The sequence below is a fragment of the Meleagris gallopavo genome, chromosome 12 (assembly GCF_905368555.1).
Source record: "Meleagris gallopavo chromosome 12, MGAL_WU_HG_1.1, whole genome shotgun sequence".
Lineage (NCBI taxonomy): Eukaryota > Metazoa > Chordata > Aves > Galliformes > Phasianidae > Meleagris > Meleagris gallopavo.
This window is the reverse complement of record NC_139415.1, coordinates 3,065,067-3,086,519: the sequence shown is the minus strand read 5'-3', so window position 1 is coordinate 3,086,519 and position 21,453 is coordinate 3,065,067. Positions and strand designations below refer to the sequence as shown.

Sequence of the window (21,453 nt, the reverse complement as noted above, 5' to 3'; positions counted from 1 at the left end):
CCGCAGAGCGCCATGGTGAAGGAGACGGAGTACTACGACATCCTGCAGGTGAAACCCACCGCCTCCTCCGAGGAGATCAAGCGCGCCTACCGCAAGCTGGCGCTGAAGTACCACCCCGACAAGAACCCTAGCGAGGGCGAACGGGTAGGCTGCGGGCCGGGCCGCGGGGGGTGGCGGCGGTCCCCGTGCTGGTAGCCCCGCCTGGGCTCCGTGCTCGGCTGGGCGGCTCCTGGGGCGGCCTTTGTTAGAGCGCGGCCGGTGGCAGTGCTGAGGGCAGGGCTGCGCTGGGAGCCGTCCTACTGCAGAGGGTGAATGGTTGAGCGCGGGTCTTAGTGCTCTGCTTGCGCTCGTAGGCCTGAGTCCCGTCCTAGGAGCGATGCTTTAGAAGCGGGCAGAGCCAGGGGAGCCCCCGGTGCCCTCGCGGTGCCGTGCTGCCGGGCAGCTTGCCCTGAGATCAGCGCATCCTGGCGGATGGGGTCACCATCCTATGGCTTACACCGTGAGTGCTCTGCTTACAAACAGAGCTGTCCCAGGCACTGAGAGAGACCCGCTGAACTTAATTTCTTGTCTGAGAACGAGCATCGCGGCTGGAAGACTGTGGAAAGCCAATCAGACTTGGGTGATTGCTGCATCTTTCTGTGAATTGGTCTGATATCTCACTGCTGGAAAGGAAGCTTCAGTTTCTGTGCATCTGGTACACTAACTCAGAGTACTAAAACTAGTGAAGTAGTAAAGTGAGCTCAGCTAACATCTGCTCTTAATTTTGGCCCGCCAGTTGACCTGTCCATAAGTAAATGATGTTCACACTGGAGCTCGTCATCTCAGTAATAGCAAATTGTGTTCAAAAATAGCTGGGGTTAGTTTGTCTACTATTTTAGTGACAGGAACCTTGGAATAGTTACTCAAAAATAATCTCTTTTTTATGACGATGTTTTGATTTGTATTTTAAGTCTTCCCGTGTGTAATGAGTAGAACACCAGTGTCTTGTCAACTAAAGTTAAAAGTACCGTCTTAATTTCATCTAGCTGTAGGAGCTCAGTGTCTACAAAGCATCTCCATTTAGCTCTAGAATGACTGGCACTGGCCAGTGACCATCGGGGAGCCACTCGGGACAGCGATAATGTGATACCCCCTTTCTTAACAGATGTGTTAGGAGTATATAATGTTGGCAACCAGTGATCACCAAAGGGGCAGTTAGCATACGCCTGTAAGCTGGATGTGACTCTGGGTTAAGTTCACTTGTAACACTTGGTGGGTGGGAGGGAGAAAGGAGCTGTTCTTCATAGACTAAAGTGTACTAGTAGGGTCTGTGACTTAATTGTTTAGGGAGTTTCCTCTTGGAAAAGAATGAATGTTGTAAGTGTTAAAGCGGCTCAGTCTGAAGATTCAGTTGTAAATGAGAGGCTTATTTTTCCTCTTGGTCATAGTTGTTCAGAGCTTCTTTTTTCTTTTTAGTTTAAACTCATATCCCAGGCATATGAAGTTCTGTCGGACCCAAAGAAAAGGGACCTCTATGACCAGGGTGGGGAGCAGGCTATTAAAGAAGGAGGCCTGAGTGGCGGCAGCTTCTCTTCACCCATGGACATCTTTGACATGTTCTTTGGTGGTGGAGGCCGAATGAATAGAGAGAGAAGAGGTACACAGTTCTAAACAAGTTCTAGAAACTCTAACCATGCACTTAAGCATAAAACACCCGTGCTGTAGTACTGCTGTTCTGCTAAGTGCACATAGTATGGGTTTTACTAGCTAAAACAATAGATGAAGTAAACTATAATATTAGTTATTCTAGTAGCAAAATTAAGTAGATAACATGATGTAGCTATTAGCAATCTTTCTGAGTTGTGCTTTTTTTTTTTTTTTGTTAAAATGGGTGTGGGTAATCTCTAGGGGAGGGGGAAATGGTGGTTGAGACGGCTAGCAGATGGGTTTTAAGTTATCATCTTTCAAAATCTGTACCTTACTTGCTCATGTGCTTTGGGCAACTTGCTTCAAAGGACACCATCAACTTAAGCTGAAGTTGTTCTAAATCTAAATGGAAAAGATTTGAGAGAAATTGTGATGCTGAGCATATAATGCTGCCAAAAGCACAACTGCTTCTTTTCATTTCCAGTGTCTGCTGGAAGAGCGAGTAGTAACTTGCTATAAAGACTTTGAAACTATGCTATGAAGTGGCATACGTAGGTAGGCCTAATAGCCATTTCTAAATTGAGTAGATCTGAAGCTGGTAGTGTCCTTGCATCTTTTTCCTTTCAGTTAAGCTTATAAAATCGGGGAAAGAGTAGGGATAGAGTGGTGTTAATGATGCTTTGCTTAACTACAGCTATACTTTATGTTCTGACTTAAGTGAGTGCTGCTCAGTGGAAGCTGATAGCACCTGCTTTTAAGGGGATGAGCTCTGTTCCAAGTCTGGAATTAACTTTGTTTCTTCAGTGAGACTGCATGTACAAACAAGTATAGAAGCCTTTAAATAAGCATTAGTCCTCTGAGTTGCTGAACCAGAATTAATCTTTTTTTTTTCTCTTTCTCTAAGGCAAGAATGTTGTGCACCAGCTAGGTGTATCTCTTGAAGACTTATATAATGGTGCTACAAGGAAACTGGCACTGCAAAAAAATGTTATTTGTGGGAAATGTGAAGGTAAAATAAGTAGTGGTTTCAAACACGTTTTATTCCATGATTCTTCTAAAGAATGTAGTGGAAGACTAGCAACAAAGTGAATTTTCTGTTTTTCTTGAATATTTATCAGTGTACTTGCTTCTTTGCACTGCTTTATGCCAGTGCTTAGCCACGAGTAAGGCTGTCTTCCTAAACGCAGTGGTGTTAAGCTATTGATCTAATGGTGGGCTTGATTAAGGTGCCCATAAACTCCCTGAAAATTACACTTAAATACTTTAATTAGAAGCTTTAATAACTAGCTGGGTTTTTTTCCTTGAATCATTGTGGGTAGAAGGCTAGCTTCAATTAAGCAACTCATTTTACAACTCTTAAGTATCATGATGTCTGGTCTTGAGGTTAAACTTAATGCGGTCTTGTGTTGTAGTACTTAATGAAATATTTTGTAAGCAAGTTCTTTCCAGGGTGTTTATAGCATATTCATCTCTGGAATGCTGTATGTTGATAATTGAAAACAAAGATGTATTGAGGGATAGAGGGGAAAAGACTAGTAAAATAAGCTGTGCTTAGATAACTTGACTAGTTTATGTAAAAATGTTTAATTTGTGAGACATGTTTGTCATAGAAACTGTATTGTAATTACACTGGAAATATGTTATAGAAGGACTCTGAGTTACTCTAAAGGTTCTCCTGAAGTCAGTGAGTTTTAGCTTGACTATTGTAGACTAATTCTGGTCTTTGAAATATCTTTAACTTCTTCTTGCCATAGGTTATGGTGGAAAGAGAGGTGCAGTAGAAAAGTGCCCTGTATGTAAAGGAAGAGGAATGCAAGTTCTTGTTCAGCAAATAGGACCTGGCATGGTACAACAAATCCAGACTGTGTGTCCAGAATGCAAAGGCCAAGGTGAAAGAATAAATCCAAAGGACAGGTGTGACAACTGCAATGGATGTAAGGTTGTAAGAGAGAAAAAGATCATAGAAGTTCATGTTGATAAAGGTGAGAACTGAGTATTTGTTGTGTATTCTCTATTCCCAGTCCAATAGGTCTGCAGAGAATAAAGTGCTTTCTTTTCCTGTAGGTATGAAAGATGGTCAAAAGATAGTGTTTCATGGAGAAGGTGATCAGGAGCCTGATCTGGAGCCTGGTGATGTCATAATTGTGCTTGATCAAAAGGATCATGGTGTTTTTCAGAGACGAGGCCATGACTTAATTACAAAAATGAGAATTCAACTCTCAGAGGCTTTATGTGGTTTCAAAAAGACTATTGAAACTCTTGATAACAGAGTCCTTGTCATATCATCTAGACCAGGTAGGTCTTCAGAATTCTGGTGACGTACAAAATGCTTGTTTGATTATGCTGTCTGTTCTTAATCAGCTGCTGCAACAAACTATAATTACGCTTGCAGTCATTTAATTCAGGATTGAAAAGAGTGACAACTAAATATTGCATGTGGAGTTACAGCTAAAGATGTCAAATGCTTCTTATGAAATCTCTACTTCAATTATGGGATTTAAGTCTATAAACTGTATTAGATCATCTGCTTCTCTTAGCACAGCCACCAGGCTGAATTAGCTGACTTTATTTTTTACAGTAGATGAAATACTCTTAAGGAGCTTATTTCAGTGTTTCTTTTATTCAGTTTGGTTTTAGTACTCTTCAATCCACAATTTTCCCTAGTCTTTAGAAAACAAAACATTGCTTTTGATAGTTGAACTTCCATCACATTAAACAACTCCCAACTTTTGTGTAGGTGAAGTGATAAAACACGGTGACCTGAAGTGTATCTACAATGAAGGGATGCCTATCTACAAATCTCCAATGGACAGAGGCAGCTTAATTATACAGTTTCTGGTAAGTGACTGCTTATTTACTGCAGCAAACAAATTATTAGCATCAGAAATAACTTAATTTTAAATAAATCCTAGGTCCAGTTTCCAGAGCAGCACTGGCTTCCAAGGGAGAAACTGAATATGCTGGAGGCTCTACTTCCTCCAAGAGAAGATGTCATGATTACAGATGAGATGGATCAAGTAGACCTTGAAGATTTTGACCCAAGTGAGCAAACCTACCGTAACAGTGGAGGAGAAGCATATGAAGAAGATGAGGATGGTCCAAGAACAGGTGTACAGTGTCAGACATCTTAAATTGAGGTGGAGTTGATATTGCCTAAAATGTAAATTTTCACAATGAAAACTGCATGGCTGAAATAGCCACTGCTTGTGGTCTTTGTGTTCAGCAAATTGAGTTGCTGCGCTGTCAGTATCACTTTTTTTTTTTGTAACTAATTTATATTGTGTTCTTGTCTTTATATATAAAGCAAATGTCACACAGCTGAGAACCAACTGAGTTGGTATGTTTCCTTGTGCTTTGAAGGTTCTCAGTTTATTTCACTGATGCTATTTATATAAGACTCTCACAATACTGGTAGAAGTTGAGTAGTGTCTTATGTAAATATTTTCATACTGAAAAATTAATTTCATAGAATAAAACATAGCAGAAGTTACTTCTAATAAATAGAACTTCACCTTTTGTTTTTTTCTTGTACTTCTTCAGCCAATCTAGAATCTCTACATAAATTCAAGTCCCTGCTCTCCTTTGTATACTTAACTTTGCATGTTGCAGCCCTGTTAGCTGTATTCCTCTTGTATATCAAATGTTCTTCCTCCATAATAATCTTTTCCCTCTTCTCTACATAAAGCTAAGCATTAAAAGAATACTAGCCTATTGCAAGTGTAAGAACTTACAGATCTACAACCTTAATGTGTATAGCGTCCTCTGTGCTTCAGAATGACATACACCATAATGCTTCCAAATAAAACTAGAACTTAGGTTTTTGAGAGATCATACCTCAACCTTTTCTAGAAAGTGTTGTTTCCTCTTGGGCAGTAGGTATTTCAGCTTTGATTAAGATACATATTATTATGAAACTACCTGCCTTGGCTATGCTACTCCCATTTCTAAGACCATGAAATAGCATAGTAAAAAGATGACTTATCCCTCTGAGCTGTTTTCCTTGCAGCAGAATCACTGAAGTCACAGTTGAAAAGAGGTGTACTGCCCCTTACTGAGATTAAACCATGCTCAGGCACCTGTCACCATACAATTACTGGAACAGCTGTTCAACTTAAATGACCCTCTCTCACTTCCAGGAGCAACATGAAGATGAGCAAAGCCTATCCTAATGTCTGTCACTTTCCCTACTCCTAAAATAAGTTTGAGCAGCTTGAACAACAATTTCTCGCTCTCATCTATTTCTGTGAAGGCAGGGAACAAATACCAGTGGTAGCTTAACTGAGCAGTTATTCTACACGACTCTATCCTTCTACAAATGTTTCTCCAAAAACCACAAATTAATTGCAGCGGTAGCTTTTATTTTTAAAAAAGTAAAGCTTTCTCCCATGCTAAACAGAATTGAAATTACAAATGATCTCATTTCTTCAGCATTACTAAAATGCTTTTTAATATTAAAAAGGTAATAATACAAGGACTGCAGTATTTTTAAGAAATGCTACAGCAGAAAACCAAAGCATTTAAGTCAAGACATTTAAACAGGACAGTCATAAATATGGATTTCTTGGTCATCTCCAACAGATACAATTTTGGACCCACTTCCATTATATTTCACACCCCAAACCTGCAAATAGGACATAAGGAAGATTATCAGAGAAAACAGTAAGGCAAAAATGCATTTGTCTTTGCAGCAAGTTCTATATACTGACCAGAAGAAGCAAAAGAGGATCATTTAAGAATAACCCATTTGAGGTGATTTGGTTCAATAGCAGTGTGCCCTCTAGTTGTCTGGAAAGACTTTACCTTCCTACTGGCCACAGATCATTCATCCTCTACATATCTGAAAACTACCCATGTGTACTTGCCCCAGTTTGAAAATGTTAGGCTTGATTTATGTGCTCTTAGACTGCTCTCTTGGGAGTCTACAGTAACATTACAGGCATTTAAGGATGAAGTATCAAGGATGCTTATCAAGCTTTTATAATACTTCCCCCTTACACATCTGTGTGCTGTCTGAAGTAATAAGACCACAGACAAAGATAAAACAGTGGAGCTTGATAAGAATTCCTTCAGCCATCTGGGATTGTCCTCATTCGAACCTCTAAAAATGAGTTGTGGAAGACATCTATCTCTACCCTTGAAATATTAGTTTGATATTAAGTATCTAAAAATTACTAACAATTTGAGGATTTCATTATAGCAAGATGTAGATAAATCCCAAAGCTATAGTTCTAATTTTAAACACAAATGCAGATAACTGCACACCTTACATTTTCCTGTTAAGATAGAGAATTAATGCAGCAGTAGACAGAACAGTTTTAAGTTCCTAACATACCTGGTCTTGGTGGTCAAAGAAAGTATGAACACAGGTTCTTGTTCCAGCATCCCAAACTTTTACACTTTTATCAGATGAACTGAAAAAGTAATATTGATCAACACCTAAATTAATAGATTAACTGCAGTTCAGAAACAAAGACACGTGTCTTCCAGCAGGTTCCAGTGACCTATAAAATACATTCACTGGTCCTGTATATGCAACATAAAAATGAAGGTTCCCATTTTAGCCAGAAAATTCTTTCAAGATTCTTGATACAAAGATAAAAAAAATGCATGTTATGTAAACCTGGGTCACCTTGTCTGAGCTGTTTGAAGAGTTGTTAATCTACTAGATCAACATGTAATACTACAGTAGATTGTACTTGTTTTTTATTTAATAACAGCTTTTCAGGTCTCTAGAATCAAATTGCCCATTTAGAGGTTAAGATGTTTTTCACTTGGAGGGAACTACACTGCACTGGGATGACTTACCCTGTTCACAATTGCTATTATGTTGCAGATTGTCTCTTGAGCCTTTTATTGGAATGTTTGAACACAGCTACTTCGTGATCGATTTCTCTTTATAATTTTTTTTTTTAAATAAGCATAAAGGATTTTTAACTCGTTAGTACCTGGAAACAAAATGGGTATCATCAGGACAAAATGCTACATTTAATACCCAGGATCCATGACCGCTCAGTGTGCCAGCCAAGTTGGCATGCTGTCTGTAGAAAGAACAAATTTAGAAAACACAGAATTATAACATCAATATTTGCCTTCTAAACTCCAGGGAAAAAGCAATCAGATCATACTGTAGTTACTGTACTCCTAACAGTTCAACAGAAAGATTACAGAAGGTGACTTTTGGACATTTTTTCATCCAAGCAGAATGGTATTGAAATAAGTTCTTTTTTTTTCCATTTCAAGAGTTAAAAAGAGGCCACTAAAAAGATGCATAGGTGGAAGAAATGTTGGACCTGAAAAACTTCTATGAAGAAGGCACAGTAATGCAGGTGTAGGGGAGTGAAGATCACTGAGGTGGTTCCTTTTCTCCCCAAGGTCTTCTAAGTTTTGGCATAGTGCAAGAGAAAAAGGTCATACACAGTATCATTTGTTGGTTACAGATGTTTGAGATGATACACAGGACAGATACACAAAACAACCTGTTCCCTACAGGGCCAAATATGAGAAAAGTCATTTGTCTGCAAGCTAAGGCTACCATCCACCTAAGTGCTTTTTAAAAACTAGAGGATTTGTGTTTTAGTACTTAAGCTAAGGTTATTCATTAGATAAAGTGATCTCCAAAAGCTGAACAGGATTAGAAAGAGTGGAGAGCTTGCTGTATTTATTACAGCATTGGCCTTTTAAAGTAGTTACTTTACTGTTAGCATGTGTTGCAAAATGACAACTCACACATCGTAGATTTTGATGTAGCCGTCATCTGAAGCAGTTACAAGTAACTGAGAGTCTGGAGAAAATGTCAGGGAACGAATAGGCATCGCATGACCTGAAATTGAAGTATTCATGGCTTACAACGTAGCTCTTCACTTACTAATGACAGCAACAGTAAGGAGTTACGCCAGAACAGCATTTCTAAAAGAAAGCAACCACTCTGCTTTTGCTTCTTCATACAACGTACAGTGGAAATTGGCGGTAGTTCAGAGCTTTGAATGCTGAAGCATGTCTACTCCAACACAAAAGTACTCTCCTGTTTGCACAGCTGTGGATCTTAATATAGGAAAATGTATGATTTTCTGATCTCACACTGCTTTCTGATAGGACGAGCATCATACTTTCTAACATGATTCATCATGTTTGAAGTTGTTGGGTTCTTTATTATACACTGGGCACAACTGCGTGAACATTAAAAGCACATTTATCTTAAAAACGTGCATCTTTTACAACTTGTTCAGTTGTTTTCTCTGACACCATAATGAGAAGAAAAACCACATGCACAGTAGCACAATTTGCCTCATTTGTGCAATACACAACTGTGCAACACCAGAAGAAACTGCAGTCTAAAAACTGAGTTAAGCATGACTGATATTTACATTTTAAGGTAGGCATTTATACTACAAGCCTGAGTTTATATTATGTGTTAGAGTACACTAAATAAATAAGATCTAATGGAAAAGAAACATCATTTATGCCATGGCTGTTCTATCTGATAACGACTTGTTAAATCCATCCATTTTCTTGAGTGAAACAATAACTTAGATAATGCAAATATGCAACTCATTACCTTCTAGCGTGTGCAAAAGTTTTCCAGTTGCAATATCAAAAATATTGATAATGCCATCTATTGCTCCACTGGCTAAGTATTTTCCATCTGGGCTCTGTAAGACAAGACAAGAAGTATGCATTTAACAACTGTAAGAATTCCTGCTATGTACCTCCCCAGTGCTCTTGGCACCTTGTCACAAAGTATGGCTGACAATGTTACATAGAAATTAGCTGAAGGAAGAACAAAATTTGATTGACAACACATTACAACATATTTCACTTAAGAAATTATTAATTGTGCTTCTTACATATGCAATGCTAAGGATGAACTTTCCTCTAGTGTCCAGAGAATATTCTTTTTTTCCAGTTTCAACACCGAAAATATTTACTTTTCCCACATGACTTCCTGTTGCAAGGAACTGGGAATCAGGTGAAAAAGCCAGGGACCAAGCATCAACTGTATTAAAAAAAAAAAAAAAAAAAACAGCAGCAAAAATTCAGTTATCTGAGTACTTTTGCTGGCCCTTATCCAACGATGGCAGTTCTGGATGCGTACGTTTGTGCTATTCTTAATATTCCAAACTCCAGTGTACAGTGTAACAGTGTAGAGAGTAACAGTGGGCCAGCTCATTAATGTTAACTTCCTTCTACATAATTAATGCAGTGCAGCACAAAACGTTTATTTCAGCTTAGTGAAAAATGCTATTTTCTTCCATGGTCTTGGTTTTAGTAGCTCCTCCTGTAACAACAGGTTTAGAATTAAGACTGAGTGAAGTCTGAATTCTTTTCTCCTCATGACAAAAGATGTTAAGCCAGTAAAAGAAAGAAATGCTAGCAGCTAGCAAAGCACTGAAGACACAGGAGAAATATGCAGATAAAAGAATGCAACGTGGACCAACGTGCCTTGTGAGTGAATTAAAAAACCTGAGAGTCAGGTAATGTGTTTACCTGGCACAATATAACTCAAGCACTTCTACAGACCTATATATTAATTTATTAATAATTTATTAATTACCCGAAGCACTCCAAAATTGTTCTTAAATAAAGGATTTGCCGGTGGATCAATGACATATTTAGAATAAGACAATAATGAAATAATCTGCATTTCAACTTGGAGAATGCAACATCAACCAACAGACTTCAGCTTTACTGTAATTTGCCTTGCTCCCTTAGGCTTGAATGTACTGCATAAATAAGCATCACATACACAGCTCAAATTCAATGCACAACTAGATATCATTAGCAAGTTCAGACTTTATAACCAGTCTGAATTGTGATTTTTTTTTTTTTTATTTACATATCCTTATATTATATATGTGGAAGAGGCAAAGTGGTTTCCATTTTGCTTTATGTATCTGTATGGGAATTGTTACAGTACTACTTTGTGATGAGTTGGTAAAAATCATTAAGAATTTAAGATTTTGCAAGCAAAGAAAGATTTGGAAAAAATTCCAGTCATCTCATGTACTCTAGTTATACACTGTCCAGTATTTATCCCCTAGTGTTAGTTAGTACACATCTTATATACACACAGCTTAACACTGGTGTCTTACCAGGGCCAGCATCTATTGACTTGATCTGTTTGCCAGTTTCTAAATCCCAAAGGCGAATGTGAGCATCTAGGGAGCTGGATGCTGCAATGGAACCCGTGTGGCTGATATCCACAGACACCACACCTAGCTGGTGACCCTCCAATGTCCATTGTAGATCCAATTTTTCATCATTCCTTTTGTTACAGGGGGAAAAAAAAGTTATGAATAGCTGAGGAGTACTTTATCAGTCTCAAACCTCAGACAGAACAAACAAGATAACCCACAGTTCTCCATTTCGGTCAGCCAGGGGGCAATCTAAGTGAAAAGCAAAGACAGAAATGCACAAATTGTCTATGCTACTCAAAGGAAAGAACCAACAAATTAATTATTTTTCATATTTATGCAAAGTAAGTACTTCATTTTACATTTCTAAGTATTCCCACAGAAATCACCATTCCACAGCAATATATGAGTACTTACACAACAGACTTCATCTGCCTCCATAACATGAAACAACGACTAACATTTTTATATCACAACAGAGCAACTCAAGTAACTAAAGTGAAGCACACGCCTATCTTCATCTGAGGGAGAGAAAAAATTCTTTGCCAAAGCACACATCAGTGCTACTTTATTAGGATTACAAGGATTTATTTATTTTTATCAGAAAGGAAGATGACATTTCCTTTTTTATATTGCTCCCGTTATTCACGTCACAGCAGACACATTCCTTCCCAATGCCTCATAAAAAGTTGCATTTCTAATTCTTTGGCTTCAAAATACAAGTTCTACCACTAACTGGTAAAAGGCGTGGAAAATGTGATGTCTTTTCAAAAGGGTTTGTGTTCTTAAAAATGTAAAGCATCCCAGAATGCTACCACTCCAAGAGAAAAAGATAAGGCCTGCTCAAGAGAAGAGCTGTATGCTATGCTACCCCTTCTCTGATGTAATTTCTAACATCCTTGCAGCCTGTGCAAATTTAAGACTGCTGTAACTCCGTACCAACAACTTCCCAGGGTTAAAACTGCTCATAGCATCCAATACAAAGCACTTCACTTACCACTTCCAGACTTTCACGAGATCATCCAAAGAACCAGAGATCACAGTTTCAGAACCATCTTTTTTATTCTTTCCCCAGGCAACTGACCAGATGGCATCATCATGAGCTAAGAGAGAATGAAAGCGTAGAAACTAAAAGTTAAAGTACTCTCTTTTGATGTGAGACAGCAACCAGTTTTTACTTCCTGCAGAGCAGATAGGCCAATGAATATCTAGATGTGACACAGTTACATGCCTGGGGCAAACATATACAGTCTGTTCCTAGAAAAGGGAGAATTGCTAAGCACATGCAGAAGCAATATTCCACACACAGAAAGCTCCAAATAAACAAGCCTAATGCAAAAGGAGCATCATCTCAATGCAGAGCCCTTCTTTGTTACCATTCTCACATAGATATCTGTATCTTAATCAATGAAATAATAAACAATTGTAATAAATCTGTGTTATCTAGTTTACAACAAAGCTTTCTGTCTGACTGGGAGCTCCGGGAGGTCCCATCCCATTTTTCTGTTTTGTTTTTTGATTGTTTTATTTCCTTATGCCCTAAATAACCTGCCATTGTTACTCATACTGCTTACTCTCCTTGTCATCTTGTTCTCTCTCTCTCTCTCTCTCTCTCTCTCTCTCTCTCTCTCTCTCAGTTACTTCATGGGCTGTCTCCTAATTAGCATTAATTATCTTGTAAGTTGTTTAGTAGCCCTCAGGTGTACTAAAAGAGCTAAGATTATACTATCCATCTGCTGCAAGCTATCTGATGAAGACATAAGAATCATCCACCAAGACAAACTTTAAACACATTCAGAGTTAATTTTTACAGCAGTTACTCCCAGCAGACTGGAAGCTCTATTACATCTTGAAGTACTTTGTTAAAAACAAAACACACTCTTCCCCCCAGCAAGGAGATTAAAACAGAAAATTACTCTTTTTGTGTGTGTTGTTTTATCATTTTAAGACTGCTTGTCCAAACATCTGTGTCCTAGTAGAAAATTTTACGGAAGGAAGTTTTATCAAGCAGAAATCATGGTGGCTTTGATCCTAAGTCTACTGCACCTGCTGCTGCAAGAACACACCACCACAGCCACAGTGCCTCTACACCTTTCCCAGGACAGCTTCAGAACGCACGAGAGTCCAATCAGCAAAACAAATCACCCTGCTGCTGGTCAGGAAGAGCTGCCTGCTGTGCAGCAGCAGTAACACCCAGCTCTCACTGCTCTGAACACAGCAGCTATTTTGTTTGTACTGAAAGCTGCTCTGATGTACACATAACATGGACACCCCCGGTGATCGCAGTAGCAAATCTATTCTACGTCACCCGAGGAAGCCAGAATTAAGAAGTACAAGTTAGTGCCTTCTCACCTTGTTCTTGCTTGAAGAGAATACCATACTAGAAAGAAAAAATAATTGGTATTATGCATAAAAAGCATAAAAATCCATCCAAGTAGCGATCAGTCTGAGTAATGCTATGTTTTGATTTACCTGTGTGGTCATGTCTGAGAGGAAGCGACCTCAGCAGGAACGCTCTGGAAGGAGAGCATCCATTAGGCGCGACACGCACGGATAAAGGCCCGAGGGACTCTCCTGTCACCCCCCCCCGCCCGCCTCACCCCGTGCGGCCCTCCCGGACCCTATCGCTGCCGCATTCACCCCCGTCACGGCGCGCCGTTACAGTACCGTGCCGTACCCACGCACACAGCTTCCGGTCGCCACGGCTGTCGCCGCCGTCGCACACTGATGAGGTCACGCACCACAGAGAGCGCGGCAAGAGCGCCCATCCCGCGGCCTTCTTCCACGCCTCGACCACGGAGCGCCGCCATGTGGTACCGCTGAGCGCGGCTCCTCGCGCTCTAACGGTCACCGCGCACCTCCCTCACGGGGCGACTGTGGGAGCCGAGAGGCTGAGCGCGCGGGTCTGTGCTCAGCCGCTCGCGTTGCGCTGTGTGCTTCGCAAGTTCCTCAGCTGGTCACACTGAAACAGCCAACGTTATGTGTGGAACCAGCCGCTGTCTTGTAGTTGTCCTAAAGCAGTTAGCATTTCTGGACGGTGTGGACATAACTGTAGTGCCCTTCGGTGCCATCCCGGCTGCTTCTGCCAGCCCCAAACCCGCCTCACCGCGGGCTGCTGGCTCACCGCATAGCAGCTCTGGGGCTGCAGTCACAGCTTTGTATTTACATGTCCTACCGGGATTCTCCCCAGAATTCTTCCGTTTAAATTTGTGCTTAAAATATAGCACTTCCACCTCATAGGCAGGACTGGGTTCTGCGATCTGTATACAGTACTGTTATACAGCCTTTGACAGTTCAAGTATTTCCAGTCCACGGAGAATTTTCACACTGTGCTGAACTCTCCTGAGCACCGATATTTACTTAGTACTCAGAACATCTCAGACCTGCACAGAAAAAATACTGTTCTCCTGCAAGTGCAGAGTGAGCTTGTGGGTTATTTCCTACATCACTTATGTCACAAATCTGTATTTGTTAGAGTGATTAGATGCTGCTTTGTTGCATCAAGAGGATGATCTGAAGCAGCATTCCACATGTTTGTAGACAAACAGCCTGCTTAGAATGGCTGCTGAGAGCGTGTCTCTGTTTATTTGGCCCTGTTCTGGAGCGCTAAAGTGCTTTGTGTCTGTATGGATATTTTAACCCTCATCAGAACAATACTTTATGAGCGTATGCGTGTTTCATAAACAGTGTTACAAAGGAAGACTGGAAGAATTTAAGAGCAGCAGGATCACCCTGATACTGTGAACAGCTAGAAGTGATTTAGGTTAAAACTGTTTTTCTTTGAGATGTCATACCCAAATTGCAAAAGGAAGTTCCCAGCCTAAAGCACGGTTGAAGAGGACAAACAGAACAGCCAGTTTCAAAAATAATAGGCTGACTGCTGTCATAGCCAGCTCATAACTCAGATCAGGATTCACCATTCAACAGTTGCCCAGCCTTTCTTTCTCAAAAGCCAAATTTATCAAGATCTCAAGGTCATCCAAGCCTTCCTACAGCATAAAGGTAATTAACTATGAGATTCTGCTCTGCACTTAGATGAGCATTACAACATTCACATGTTGTCAGCCACATTAGCTCCTCTCCCTCGTCCATAGTAAATAATCCATTAAGTAGTGGGGATGAGAAAAGTGATATCAGTATTTGAAGTTATCTGTGGTAGATAGGGGGAAAGTATAAGAGATGACTTGAGGATGGAACAACGTGGTCATTTTGGAAAGGACCATGTAACACCACTGCCACCATAGGGTTGGATTGGATGACAGGTCCCTTTCAGGGCTGATCTATGGATTTCAAGTTTGATTTTCCACAGTAGGGTTCTGTGTAGGGTCAGCTACAGAAACTGTAGTGCCTGCAGGCACTGCGAAAACAAAGAGCTGCCTCACGCAGAGCTCGAGGTCAGCATGCGGATTTACACCATCTGCCCGTTGTGGGGCAGCAGCATCAAGATAATCTCCGCTCCTTGTGGTAGCAAAAGGTTGGCACTCACAGTGACACGTTAATCAGCCGAATACTTCTGTGTTAGGGACTCTGAACAGTTGTGGCAGGATTCCTCTGCTTACATTGCCCAACGTGCCCTAGGAAACCGCTGAGAGATTGCTTTCCTGGGAGTGAATTGGAATTGTATTTGCAGTTTGCTCATGCATTTCAAGTACTTGTCCCCTTCATCAAGTTCCACAAAGACAGTTACACATAGAACGTACACTTTCTCCTTGAAAGACAGTTATATGGGAACTGTTGAGTCCTGGCCTGACCCACTGATTGAGCACCTGTGGAAAGGACCCGGTCAGCCCTGGGAGCACAGGTGAAGGCAGTGCAGCTGTGTGACCAGAAGGAGTGGAGCCTGGCTGCACCTCTCTTAGACCTCATTTAAGGACTGGCTGCCAACAGGGAAAGATCTGTTCCCGGAGTTCTCTCCTTGATGGAGCTTTCCCTTGTGAACATGGAATTTTCTGATATGGGTGAGCAATCTTCTTCCCTTCCTTTATAGCACCTTTCTATTGCGCTGGTCCTTGTGTCATCACAGCTTTGTTGTAACACCTTTCCCACTGTATTGGTCTGTCTAATTGCTACAGAGCGTGTATGAGCATGTATAATTCACCTATCAGTGCTGTAGCATGTTACTGTCATGACAGTAGAGAGAAAAGCAAGAGCCACAGAAAATAAGATCTTAGTTGCAATTTGCAGTTCCACTTTTGAATCAGTCCAGTTGTGTACCTACATGCTGGCACTGCTTTAGGCTTGCACTTAAATACTGAATTGCTTCTCTAGCAAGGAAGAAAACCTTTCTATATATTCATCCAACAAGCAGTGAGTTATTTAGAAAGACAATAGAAGAAAAGAAAATCAAAGCTGCTAGAGACTGAGCCAAACAGGAGTGAAAATAATGCTTAGCACTTGTAGGTACAAATCTCTGCCTGGCACTCTACTGTTCTACCCCCAAATTGTCTTTGTAGGGTAATGGCAAGAGGACAGCTTGGCCTGGAAAGCACTTTGCTTTAAAATGAATGAGGTGAGCAGTGAGATTGGAGTGACTAAATAGCTTCTTCTGGGAAGAAAAGAGGAAAGTAAAACAGTTAATTAAGCCAATAAATCCTAAAAACTGGACTTCCTCCTCAGAAGCAACCTTATCCCGACTACTGCCTGCAGAGCAGAGATGTAATTACAGGCCTTTCAATCTCTAGGTTATAGCATTTATAGGTCAAGAGAAGCTTTTCAGAGCACAGCTATTTTGAAAGGAATTATTTAAAGAAGAATGCTTTTCACTGTAGACTTTCTAAGAGTTGATCTGTGCTGGGTGGCAACTGACTCCAGCCATTGCTCTCGCTTTGTCTTTTCTTCCTCTTTGTTGGGAAACTTCAGTTCTTCCTTCAAGTATTTTCTGCATTTAATCAGAATTGTGATATTTCATTCTTGATTCTGTTCTCTCTTGTAGCTTCTCTGTTGTTTGTTGTTGTTGTTTTTGTTGGGGGCAGAGGTGGATTAAAGAGAGTTTCTTAGACATCCACATGAGCCTGAAATGTTGAATGAGTATATAAAAATCAAGTATGATAAAAGATACATCCGGTGTTAGTTTGTCAGGATTGAACTGAGGGACAGGGAGGAGAAGAGCAGTTTTCCTCACCTGCTGTGGGACATCCTCAATTCCATGAACTTGTTCTCTGCCTGACCAAGTTTTTCACAGTTCATTACAGATAAAGACATGATGGTTCCAGTCTTAGGGTATTTGCTTGTAAAATGTTACTAATTTTATACTCTTCATGGATTCTCTTCATAAAGTAACAGTCCAGTTAGGTGCTTGAATTGGTTTGAAGCCTACTTCTTATTGGAGAGAGGAGCTGAAAACTAACTTGGCACTGTAGCATCTCTGTAGTTCTAACAATCTTTTTGATATGGAAAAAAAAAAAAACTTCTACAGCATCAAATGTGGAGAATGCAACTCTGACTGTTGAGAATAATTAGTAAGAAAACTCAAATCAGTACCCTTCATCTATTGGCAGCTGATGGAAAGGAGGTTTCGAGTAATTAGCTTAGATACTTTCAGAATATTTTCAGAAGTTGGACTTAGTGTTCATTCCTATATTTTTGTGTCACTGTCTAGAACGTATTTACATAAATGGACACTTGGATCTCCAATGCCTGGTATCCATTGGCATGGTTTACTAGTGGGCAGGCTACACGGACCCTCACTTGGCTCAACCAGCCAATTACTTTACCACTTTTCTTCATGTCACTGCCTCTCTTTGTTACTGCAGCCTTCAATGCCACTTCTGTCTTCATCAACACTGCTCCATTCATGCTGTTTGCTTTGATGACTTTGCTGGGCAACCTCTTTCGTGTCCTAGCCTCCTTGAGAGAAAGCCTTATTCTTCCTCAGTTTGTTTGTCTGGCTCCCAGACCCTTGTGAGTCAAACTGACGGTATTAATCTTACTCAGAGGAGCTACACTGGAGAATAAATGCCAGTGCTCTGCATGCCCTGGCTCCTGTGGAAGTCAATGGGAGGAGGACTAAGCATGGCACACCATCAGACATTACATTCAGCTACTGCTGGGCAGGGTGCTTCAATGAGATAGTATACATTCATTAAATCTTTTTGTTGTTTGCATGCTGTGGAAGCCCATTTTACAGTGGTGCTTCATCATACTATTTCTGTGCAGTGAGAGCAGGTTTTCTTGGCTTACAGATTTTACTAGGTCCTGAGCACAAGTTCAAGTGCTCTGTGCACTCCATTCTGTACATATCTCATAATATGCTGTGTGCTTTCCTCTATTGTGAGCTCCCATCATGTCTGCTTTGTTCACACCTGGCATTGTACCACCCATAGGTGCTTCGTATAATGGAAAAAAAAATCCAGAGTTCCAATGTGATGACTGCCTGTGTTTAGTGATGTGTTAGTGAGAGAAGCAGAAGCATGGCATGGAGAAATCATAGGTGTTATATGTGAATTGACCACTGTGTAGGTCCCACGTGATGTATTTCTTGTATAGTGTTAGCCCCACTGAATCTGCTCGCTCAGGAGTAGGCTTAGAGGTGCTAAGAGTGAAGAGTCCTAGATGTGGTCATTGCAGCATGTTTGGCAAGTGTTAGCAAGGTAGTCTTTGCTCCTCTCAGGAGTTTGTACCTTCTGCATTTATTTGAAAGGGAGTTATGAGTCTGTGCTGCTGTACTGAGCTGCGTTTGGGTTGTGACCCAGCTAGCTACAGCTCTTAGTGTTTCTTAATTGAGGGACGTACAGCATTTCTGTAACAACACCTCAGCCAGGAAAACGTTTGCCAACTGATCCCAACTTCTGCAGTCAGGAATGAAGAAGGTGATCTTTTAGGCCCTTGCGATACAAATTTACCAAGTGCAGTCATTAGCTCTCATTTACTAATCCTAGATCCAGTTTTGGTTACTGGTAGTGATTGAAAGAGCATTATTTGAAGTTCTAGAGCCACCATAAATACAGCTGGGATATTTCAAAAAAATCAAACATCAATCACCTCTTGTTTCTACACATTGCCTTCTGTGCCAGGTTTCAGCTTCCAGAGAAGGGAGTAACGTGCATAAAATGGGGGGTAGTGCACAAAAGCTGAAAAGGCCATTTAATGTGAGCTGCAGACTGGCTTTGAAACTTTTAGTCCTGGAAAGCTAGGGTGTAGTCATGTGCAGCCTAACTTTGGAAGTGACAGCGTCAGCCTTGGCCAGTTATGCTGTGTGTGCATACACATCTCCTGTGCAAATCACAGCAAGATCAGCTGCTGTTCTGGAGATGGGATGTTCCTGGGGTTATTGCATGTGTTAATAGAAATGTTGTAGCATTGCTGGTAAGATGCTAATTTAAAGTGAAGCAGATTGTAATTATGGGTTTCAGTGGAACATATTGCCTAAGACTGAGGCCAAAGGTTTTTTGATTGCGTTTAGCAAGCAATATATTGAATCCGAGAGCTGGATTTCCTCCAAAAGCAGGACGGAATCTATTTGTTGTACAGTGAGTCTGTCTGTAAGGATTTCACAATTGATCTCCTTCAAGAAGATCTCAACTGTCTGAGTAAAGACAATCTGCTTTGCCATCCATGTACTGGTGTCTGCACAAATTCTTTGTGTTGTTGCTTTCTTTTTTTTTTTTAAACATGAATTGGGTCACTTTCCAGTCTTCCTGCATTAGGGCACAGTGACAAAATCTAATGTGACAGCTGCCCAGTGTTCTGGTGTTTCCAAGCAGGAGGTGTGAGGCACTGAAGAGAGGCTCTGCCCCTGGAGGAATTAAATCTCTTGGGAAAACAGTCTCAGGTCCTTCCAAGTGTTTTGGTGGCTGACTTTCCAGCAAACTGCTGTAAGCCTCGTTGGATTGCTTTGATTAGTAAAGCAGGTCTGAACTTCCTCAGACTGCTACTGCTGTCTTCCTTTTGCCTGCTTCTCTGTGGTGAGGTCTAGCTGGTGCATTTCTCGTAGGTCACTTCTCTGAGATGAGACAAGCTGGACAGAATGTGCAAACACTGAGCCCCAGGGAACCAACACTTAAATGTGTGCAGTTGGAGAAGAGAGATGGGGGGTAAGACAGGGGAAAAACGCACAGGAGCAGAGCTCTCTGCTACCCATTACATGGCTGCACCTTGCTCTATGGGACCTGGTGCTGCTGCAGTGACGGAGGGGAGCAATCATCATCAGGATCATAATTATACATCTGTCTCTAAAGGTTGTGGAGTTTAATTAAGCTACTACAATATTCATTTTTCTGCCTTGATGATTTGCTTTTGCTTATAACCGTTCTTCTGACTCATTTACCCAGGCTTTTCTGTTTCACATCTTTATCATGTGAAGACAACTAACTTATATTTAACTCCAAAGACCTTTAAAGCGAAGATACTCTAAGAAGTTTATAGGTAAGAACTCTGGCCCTTTTGTCGTCTGTCACTCAGTATAACAGGTTCTGCAATAATCACAGTAGCAACAATTGAGTGCCAAAGTTTGCTTCTTTTTTCACATGCAGCACTGTGTTATTGCTGGAGCATTCTAGTTGGTTTCAGTGGGCAGACTTGAAAGTTTGCCTACAACTCCTTCTGAGAAAGGGTAGGAAAATCTTTCCTGAATTATTACTGGATAATAAATCTCCAGATGAAATGTTGGCTTGATTTCAAAATCAGTGTCTTTTTGAAAGAGTAACAAGAACAGATGCACTGACATATTAACATGCATTACAAGTAAACAGATGCCAGTGCATGAACACCCTGACTGCTGTAACATCCCTCAGCTCCTCCCTTAAAATAACTGGAGTAAGAAACTATGGGTGATTTGCATAATCAAATAACTCATAGCCAGTGACAACTGCAATACTGCATCCCTGGCTAATTTAGAAAACTTCCACATAGTTCTAATATGTCTAATTGCTCAATTTTCATAATGCTCCAGGTAAAACTCTGCCTTTTATTAAAGCTTGCTTAACAGTGGAATCAGTCTTGTAGATGAAGTATGATTATTCTAGTTGTGTAGTACTGCACAGTTCTGTTTCTTGTGGGGAAAATGGTGAGGAGGTGCTGTATACAGAAGTGTGTATATGAAAGGAATGTGCATTTTGACTGGCTAAGTCCTTAACTATCAGTACAGCAGCATCTGTTCTCATGGGGGATTTCTAGAACTGTTTGAAGTGGTAAAAAATAATAATAATGATTTCCTAAAGCAGCAGAACATATTAGCATTTGCAATGGAAATCTATCTTCTGCCACATTGCCCCTGCAGTGCTCTACACCATTGGTGTTCCTCTGAAACTGTGCAGGTGCATTAGTCCCCTTTATTTTTCTATTCCTGACCCAGAGACTTACTCTCAGTGTGCTTTCCTGCCAAGTTGGGGATATCCCAAGGATTCTTACAGCAGTTGTTTGCTTTTCTTTACGACAAAGTTCCAAGTCTGGCATCTCACTTGAACGTCCGAGCTTTCTTTCATGCTATCACTGTAAATATTCCCTCCTGGCAAAAGACCATACCAATTTCAAGGGATAAGATGAATACAGAAATAGGTGCTGCATGGGTTCCTCCTGAAGGTCTGTGAAAATTATCTTCTTTACATTGTAGCTCTAGTAAGGAAATAAGATTGGAATATTTAAGTTAAATGCTGTGACACTGTTACTGCATGCTCATGGATGATCATAGGGGCCATGCACAGTCCTGGTTAAAACCTACGAGTTTTCCCTTTCATCTCCAAACTGCAGCCAGCAGAGC

General features: G+C 40.7%; 2 protein-coding genes across 5 annotated transcripts; one reads left to right on the top strand and one right to left on the bottom strand.

Annotated features, from left to right (window-relative positions):
- The first annotated feature begins 2 nt into the window (after nt 1-2).
- DNAJA4 (DnaJ heat shock protein family (Hsp40) member A4) lies at nt 3-5,142 on the top strand. The gene is made up of 7 exons (XM_003209360.5): nt 3-144; nt 1,456-1,636; nt 2,531-2,635; nt 3,381-3,608; nt 3,691-3,921; nt 4,364-4,464; nt 4,539-5,142. The coding sequence occupies exons 1-7, from the start codon at nt 13-15 to the stop codon at nt 4,755-4,757; spliced, it is 1,197 nt and encodes a 398-aa protein (XP_003209408.1). The 5' UTR covers nt 3-12; the 3' UTR covers nt 4,758-5,142.
- An 821-nt stretch (nt 5,143-5,963) lies between these two features.
- Nucleotides 5,964-13,510, bottom strand: SKIC8 (SKI8 subunit of superkiller complex). Of its 4 annotated transcripts, none has more exons than XM_010717340.4 (11): nt 13,435-13,510; nt 13,230-13,273; nt 13,110-13,137; nt 11,755-11,860; nt 10,716-10,888; nt 9,471-9,619; nt 9,182-9,275; nt 8,353-8,446; nt 7,572-7,664; nt 6,959-7,037; nt 5,964-6,247 (listed from the first exon to the last, which is right to left on the bottom strand). In XM_010717340.4, the coding sequence occupies exons 2-11, from the start codon at nt 13,239-13,241 to the stop codon at nt 6,158-6,160; spliced, it is 918 nt and encodes a 305-aa protein (XP_010715642.1). In that variant the 5' UTR covers nt 13,242-13,273; nt 13,435-13,510; the 3' UTR covers nt 5,964-6,157. The 4 variants fall into 4 exon arrangements, with proteins under 4 accessions (XP_010715642.1, XP_003209407.1, XP_010715643.1 ...); XM_003209359.5 differs by having other exon boundaries at nt 13,425-13,492; XM_010717341.4 differs by having other exon boundaries at nt 13,358-13,462.
- Between the last annotated feature and the right edge of the window lie 7,943 nt (nt 13,511-21,453).

Coding starts and splice junctions, on each gene's coding strand:
- DNAJA4 (XM_003209360.5), top strand. CDS start 13: ATGGTGAAGGAGACGGAGTACTACGACATCCTGCAGGTGAAACCCACC. Junction 2,636..3,380: donor TATTTGTGGGAAATGTGAAG/GTAAAATAAGTA, acceptor TTCTTGCCATAG/GTTATGGTGGAAAGAGAGGT. Junction 3,609..3,690: donor AGAAGTTCATGTTGATAAAG/GTGAGAACTGAG, acceptor CTTTTCCTGTAG/GTATGAAAGATGGTCAAAAG.
- SKIC8 (XM_010717340.4), bottom strand. Junction 10,889..11,754: donor CTCGTGAAAGTCTGGAAGTG/GTAAGTGAAGTG, acceptor CTGTAACAAAAG/GAATGATGAAAAATTGGATC. Junction 7,665..8,352: donor TACATCAAAATCTACGATGT/GTGAGTTGTCAT, acceptor TTCTTTCTACAG/ACAGCATGCCAACTTGGCTG.